This window comes from Entelurus aequoreus, linkage group LG11 (assembly GCF_033978785.1).
Source record: "Entelurus aequoreus isolate RoL-2023_Sb linkage group LG11, RoL_Eaeq_v1.1, whole genome shotgun sequence".
In the NCBI taxonomy this organism is placed as follows: Eukaryota; Metazoa; Chordata; class Actinopteri; order Syngnathiformes; family Syngnathidae; genus Entelurus; species Entelurus aequoreus.
Genome location: NC_084741.1, coordinates 23,633,490 through 23,640,989, shown reverse-complemented (window position 1 = coordinate 23,640,989; position 7,500 = coordinate 23,633,490). Strand labels below are relative to the sequence as shown.

The 7,500-nt window shown below is 40.9% G+C and overlaps 2 protein-coding genes across 2 annotated transcripts in view; one reads left to right on the top strand and one right to left on the bottom strand.

Moving 5' to 3' along the window:
• The window catches only part of sostdc1a (sclerostin domain containing 1a), a 137,670-nt gene that overhangs the window by 115,593 nt on the left and 14,577 nt on the right, over nucleotides 1–7,500 (bottom strand). The gene's annotated exons all lie outside the window — the stretch shown is intronic.
• Nucleotides 920–7,500, top strand: part of meox2a (mesenchyme homeobox 2a) — an 18,287-nt gene continuing 11,706 nt past the window's right edge. Inside the window, exons 1-2 of the mRNA XM_062062717.1 lie at nucleotides 920–1,667; nucleotides 6,696–6,868. Of these exons, the coding sequence (XP_061918701.1) occupies nucleotides 1,073–1,667; nucleotides 6,696–6,868 (768 nt within the window). The 5' untranslated portion in view covers nucleotides 920–1,072. The remainder of the gene's footprint in view (nucleotides 1,668–6,695; nucleotides 6,869–7,500) is intronic.

Here is a 7,500-nt window from a genome sequence, read left to right as displayed (position 1 = left end):
TTACTTACACATACAAAGTCTCCAAGGCAGAGGTGTGTTAGAAAGTATTCAGTAACAAATGTGTCCGCATCATTCAACTTCCTCTGTCATGAGCTCAACGTGATGAATTACTGTGGCCAAAAATAATAACCACTCCACTTCAACTTGAAGACAGCATGAGTTCATTCTTACTATTGTTCTGTCTTTGACTAATTTCAGTTGATGAACCCGTTTCCAACATTCCATACTGGAAAGTAATACAAGTATGTAGGATTTGTTCAAATATCAGTATTCAAGGCTTCACTATCGATATCATATCAGAAGAGAAAACGCCCCTAAAAATATTGAAATAAAATGAAGTTGAGCAAAAGAATGAAAACTGTTCATATATGATATTGCGTGTAAAGAAATTGATGTTTTGTCGTTGTTGTCAACAAGGAGGCGTTGGCGGCGCTGTGACATCACAGGAAGTCCTCCCCGAGTGCCCACATGAGAATGCAGAGGACAAGGTGTTGGGGTCATGTGACCTCCACCAGCCTCTTACCTGAAAGGTATAGTTTGAAAAGTTGGCCACCTGAGGCCAGGTCCAGGTGCAAGGGAAAAATGCCCGGCCTTGGTTTCCCGCCGAGACTTTTAACGGCGCAGATTTATTGCGGCGTTCCGTCGACGGTGCGTATGCGGTCAGCGGCGACCCAGCCTCCCTCTCACGTTACACCCTATTTATAACGTCCCCTCCGCCGGCTCCCCTCGTTCTGCTGCAGCTCCTTGGGACCTCCTCCTGCTCCCAGCCTCCGGAGCCTCCACGCTGCCTCCTGACATCCGAGAGGCTCGGCTGCAAGCCCGTCCTCGGCCTCAGTGTTTATCCCGCTCCAGCCTGGCAACCAAGCGGATTACCACAGGAAGGACGCCCTCCCCCCCACTCCCTCTCCCCCAGCTTCCAGCAGAACAGCCGCTGCTTCTCTCTGACTTTTCTTCCTTTTTTCGCGACTGCAGGGAAAACTTCTGGGATATGCGCCGCTCATCTCTTTGCTTCAGCGTGATTTAGCAGCTCCCTGACCTTTCACCTTTTTCGGAGGGGTTGTGCGCGCTAGCGATGGATCACACGCTGTTCGGCTGCCTGCGGAACCCCCACAACCCCGCGCAGGGCCTGCACCCTGCCGCCTTCGCCCAGTCCCCCCTCACCTTGCACGGACGCTCGGACCACGTCTCCTACCCGGACCTGGCCTGCTCGTCGTCGTCCTCCTCGCCGTCCTCTACGTCCTCGCCCTCCACTTGCATCATCTCCGGCTACGCGCCCGAAGACGGCCTGTACCCCGGGACGCACCCCCACCACCATCACCACCAGCACCCCCACCACCAGCACCCCGCTGCCCACCGCGGCCACGTGCAGACGCATCACGTGCCCGCCCAGCACCACGCCGCCTGGCACGTCCCCCAGATGCCCTCAGCCGGCGGGGGTGTGCGGCCAGGCCTCTGCCACCCGCACTCCCACCTGTCCCACGACAGCGGGCCGGCTCCCCCAGACCTGGGGCACCCCGGCGGGACCACCATGTGCGCCACCACCCCCAGTCTGGGCGGCAGCAACACCCCCACGGGGGCCTCCTGCGCCCCCCTCGAGTTCGGCAGGCCGACACCGTCGCCCGCTGAGGCCGAGAAGAGGAACGGCAAGAGGAAAAGTGACAGCTCAGGTACAAAAACGACTTTTTACAATTTATTTCAAATTATTCAAATATTTTACGGTCACATGGAACAGCCTGTTTACTTGTATTTATTATATTTTATTATCATATCATGTCTATAAGCAGCTAATCAGCAAATCTAATTATTGCATCAAAATAGGTCATTTTTTAGGATATAGAGCAGAGGCGCCTTCTTTTGGGATTTATGCATGTGTGATATTGGACTTTTTGGGCCAAACGTTATAGAATATAATTTCTTAAAGGATGGTTAAATTGTGCGTTTTTTAATTTTTTTTAATTTATTTATTGTAATCAAGACCCAAATGACACAATTTGCTATAAAACTGACATCATGCGAATTTGTATGAATGCCAAAGAACACAAGAAATATGAATATATTCCAACAAAAATGATTGATAAATAGCATATATTTGACTCCAATCACAAACTTGGACCCATCACTAGTTTTTTTTTTACAATAATATACAAAATGTTCATTTCTCATCATTTTGTATGCTTGAGTGATTTTAATATGAATTCCTGTCATGACCCCGTGTATGAAACACATCCATGGTCATCATAAAAGTATGTTAGCATTATGAATTTCCACATTTCTGGTGAGTGACTCCTTAAATCTGCTGAGCCAGAACGTCGCTTAAATAGTTTTTTTTGTTTTTTCTGGAAGACTTTACTTTGTAACACATCCCTGCTGACTCGTGGATCTTTTCCCACCTGCACTCATCACGACAATCAATCACGGCCGCCGTCGCCTTGTTGGCGTCCTCGCCGGCAATGTGATCTCGGGGAGCGTTTTTTTCCCCCCCTCCACAGCCCCTTTAAAGGCCCCTATGTCTGCCATCTTGTTTCAATACCAATGTTTACTAGGTGTATCAAAAAAGCAGATTTTCAAATGAATCGCGATTCTTTATTGATTTAAAAAGATCAAAAATCGATTAAGAAAAAATAAAAATAAAATGTTTTGTTTTAATCTATTTTTGAATCTGTCCTGTCCAGCCACTCAGACAAATCATATTGTTGATGTCAATGATCATAAATGCTGTACAGATTTAAGACAGTGTGGCATACTTCTCTTGTTGCCTTATTTCTATGTGACTTTATCAACTGTTAGTGTACAATTTTATTAAAACCTGTTTTCTTTCAAGTCAGGGGTCTCCAAACCTTTTGACTTGGGGGCCGCATTAGTCCAAAGAACCACAGTGAGGCGGGATTTAGCCACTATGGCCTCCACCTGTGAAACAGCTTGCCAGAGAGCCTCAGGACTGCAGATAGTGTTGAACTTAAAAAAAAGAAAAGTTAAAGACACTCCTTTTTAATCAGGCTTTTCACTATTTATCTGTTTTTTATTATTTTTTTATTGTGTTATTTATATTAAAAATTTTACATGCGTTTTGTTGTATGTTTTATACTATATATATGTATATGTATATATATGTATATATGTGTGTATATATACGTATATATATACACTGTATATGCGTATATATTTATATATACGTACATATGTGTATATATACATATATACATATATATATATATACACACATATATGTATGTATGTATAATATATATGTTGCCTATACATATATATGTGTACATATTATATTGATATAATGAATATATAATTGGATGTTAAGAGTATATGAATGTTTGACTCCTACCTTGTTTACTTCCGTGACAACCTCCTTAAAGTTTTGTAGTTAATCAGAAATTGCAAGCAGCCAAAATGCGCCACACGTGGATAAATATGGAAAATGTTTTGCATTTTCCCCATCATGCTTTGTGTTGGGTGTAATGTAAACATTTTTGGTGCTTGGACATTTTTTTCCAGAATATGCAAAAAGGTCAGTGAGCCGGTTGTGGTATGTTCGACCATGTGTGTTGACTTTTCGTGTTGCTTGCATTTTTGTTGTGTAGGTAAGGTTGTTTACATTGGGTCATATATAACAATGCTGTGCTGCGGTTACTACAACGCTTGACCGGATTTAGTCACATTGTGCACAAAATGGCGGATAATTTGCTGCAAACAGATATTCACAATTCTATGGTAACATCCGGTGGGCCAGAGTCCTTATTAAAACTCATGACGTCTCGCGGGCCTTAGTTTGGACACCCCTGTTTTAAGTTATACAACACATGTTCAAAACTGTAAATCTATTTTATGGAGGAATGTCGGTAATCATAGAACTGCCACAAATAAATACAAATAAAAACATTAAAAAGTATTGATTCTGAATCGAATCGTTACCCCCCAAAATCGAATCGAATCCCGTGTTGCCAAAAGATTCACAGCCCTAATATTTACTATTATTATGCCAATATATAATTCTAAGCGCTTGTTAGAAATGTTATTTCCTTTCCTGACATATTTTTCACAGATGAGATTTGTATTTGGTACCTGGACATTGAACCACACACCTCGTCCCATTTCCTCCCCGTAAATGATTTGGAAAGTGATCGGCGTGCAAGTACAGTTAGTGCGCGCTGATTAGTGGGCCTCGCCGGGGCCGCTGACTCAATCAGCTGTCTAAATATCACACCGCCTGCACCAGATTGGGTTTCACCATCTGGACTCCCAAAAAACCATGGACAAAAGAACAAGGTAGAACAAGCAACAAAAAGACGAGAGCTCGTGTGATATAGCTTGGCTGCATCTTTAGTGCAGTGAAGGATTTCTGGCATTGTTGGTTTTGGTTTTTTTTGAAGAAAAAGGAGCTTTTGGAAAACATTGTGGACCTGGCTGGTTCGCGTCGTAGACTGGTAATATTACTCTTTCACTCATGGGAAAATAAAAAGGATAAAAACAATGAACAGACTTTTTCTTCATAAAGAGCTTTCACTTTTGATGCTTTTTTGGGGGGGGGGGGGGTTTCTCACATTTTTCCTCTCTTTTTGGTGAAGAGAAGGTCTTCACGCCTTGATTTACCTTGATTTATTGACAAGGATATCTCGCTGTTCATAAAGTAAGAGTCAGACTGTAAAACTTGGAATAAAAAAAGTCGTAACGAGAGCGAGAGTGCTCTTTGTGACCCGGCTTCAGGCTTAACACCATTCCTGATGCACCCAGGGCACATTTACACTTGCAGACCTGCCAGATCAGCACACATTACTGGACAGTGCATCTGATAAATCAGCGTACGATGATTCTAAAGTACAACAAAATGGAGAAAAAAAAAAGTTAAATGGGGTGTCCCAATCCGGTTAAATAAAGAGGCATTGGAAAACATGTGCTTGCATGCAAAACGTCGGATACAAGCTGTCCTGCAAAGGTGGACGGACAGTTACCATCCAAATGTCCTCCAATAAACACACACATCTGCTATTTTATCAAGTCATTGACAAAAGGTAAACATGGTAGGAGATATAGGCTTCTAGGAGCTAGCAGCTACACAACGACAACCTTAATTTAGTCCTTCTCAAATAGTGGGGCGGATCCACCTGGGGATTGTGGGGGCGCTTGTGACCTCGGGGAACATGCTTTTTTTGCTGTACGAGAATATGCCAAAGCGTATGTGGCACTTGGCTTCACTTGAAAGTCCACTCTCAATCACAGGTTGTCACTTGCATGCCAGACCAACAGGGAGAGATATAGCCCCTATCAACAAACGTGTGCACTTTGTACATATTTATATACACACACACACACACACACACACACACACACACACACACATATATATATATATATATATATATATATATATATATATATATATATATATATATATATATATATATATATATATATATATATATATATATATATATATATATATATATATATATATATATATATATATATATATATATATATGTATATATATGTATGTATATATATATGAATATAAACATGTATGTATACATGTATATGTGTGTATATATGTATATGGGTATATATATGTATATGTATATGTGAGTGTAATATGTATATATATAAACATTTATATGTATACATGTATATGTGTGTTTATATATATATATATATATATATATATATATATATATATATATATATATATGTGTGTGTGTGTGTGTGTGTGTGTGTGTGTGTGTGTGTGTGTGTGCGTGGGTGCGTGTGCGTGCGTGTGTGTACATATTATATTAATATGAAAGGATATATAATTAATATAATGATATATAATTGGATATTAAGACGTGGGAATGTCAATATGTCAAAATGTTCAAATTCTACCTTGTTTACTTCCGTGAAGACCTTCTTAAAGCTTTGTAATCAATCACAAATATCAAGCAGCTAAAATGCGCCAAACATTGTGGAGAGGGTGTTTTACATTTTTTCCCATCATGTACTCTAATGGATTTAAATGGGTGTCATTTTTGAATTTTTTACAGTGTTTGTTCAGTGAACAGGTTGTGTTTTATGTGACTGTGTTGACCTTTATGTTAGTTGCTTTTTTTTTCTTTTTTTTTTGCACCATGACTAGGGAAGGTTGTTTGGATTGTGTCATATACTGAATGCTGTGCTATTGTTTCAAACTACTTTCAAGGTTCATTGATCTGTCATTCAGAGACAGCCTGATATTTAAGCTTATTTTGCAATCAGTTTGCAGTGCAAGGCTTCGTTGAATTCATGACGTGTAGCGGGCCAATTAGGAGAGGCTGACGGGCTGCACTTGGGCCGCGCCCCATAATTTGGACACATATAGTGAAAAACGGTGAGGTTACCACTGAAAATCTGACTTTGTTATTGAGCGAACAAAACAAAAACTGCACGAGAAAGAAAATAAAGCATTGCGTCACCCTGGCTCGAGTTTTCCAAGGACGTCTGTGCTTTTGAAGTCGCGGATGAAAGGCTACGACGTACAGAAAAATATACGCCATGTTAAAAATACTCATGTGCCACAGACCACATCAACCATGTTTTGGGGTATTGCGACATCATATGTTTATAGAGAAAGAAAGAAATGTTGACGTCATGTGAAGAAGCACAAGGAGACAAAGATGCTCTTGACTGCGGAGGTAGAAAAGAACGACTAAGACCCGCTTTTGTTTGGGTCACAGAATCCCAGGACGGGAGCTACAAGTCGGATCTGAGCAGCAAACCCAGGAAGGAGAGGACGGCCTTCACCAAGGAGCAGATCCGGGAGCTGGAGGCCGAGTTCGCCCACCACAACTACCTGACCCGACTGAGGCGCTACGAGATCGCCGTCAACCTGGACCTCACAGAGAGACAAGTACGTACCCAACGCTTGCTCCGGTTTGCTTCCTCCTCGGCTACTGTTTTTGTCGCGATGGAGGCTATTGTGCTCCAGATGTGGCTGCACGATGGGACTATCCTCTTCCAGATGTTGCTGTCCATTCTTCTAAAACAGGGGTGGGCAATTAATTTTCACCGGGGGCCGCATAAGCAACCCGAGCACTGCTGGAGGGCCACACGACAATATTTCAATTAAATTTTGCTCAATATTATTTTTTATATACCGTAAGATAAATAATAATGATGATAATAATAATAATAATTAATAATAATAATAATAATTTAATTTAACCTAACTTAACTTTATACAAAAGCAGATTGCTTTTGATGGTCACTTTATCCTGCATTATCCAACATTTTTCCCCATCAGATTTGGACAACCATCTGTTGTTAAAAATAGTTTTTAATCATATTTATTTTATATTGTTTTTTTTATATTGGTTTTATATGTAATTGTTTTTTCTTTTTATTCAGTCATTGGTGGAGCTAAGGATAATATTTGAATATTGTTTTTAATGTTGTTGTGCAGCACTTTGGAAACATTTTGTTGTTTAAATGTGCTATATAAATAAAGTGGATTGGATTGTCACACCTGCCAGCTTGTCCCAA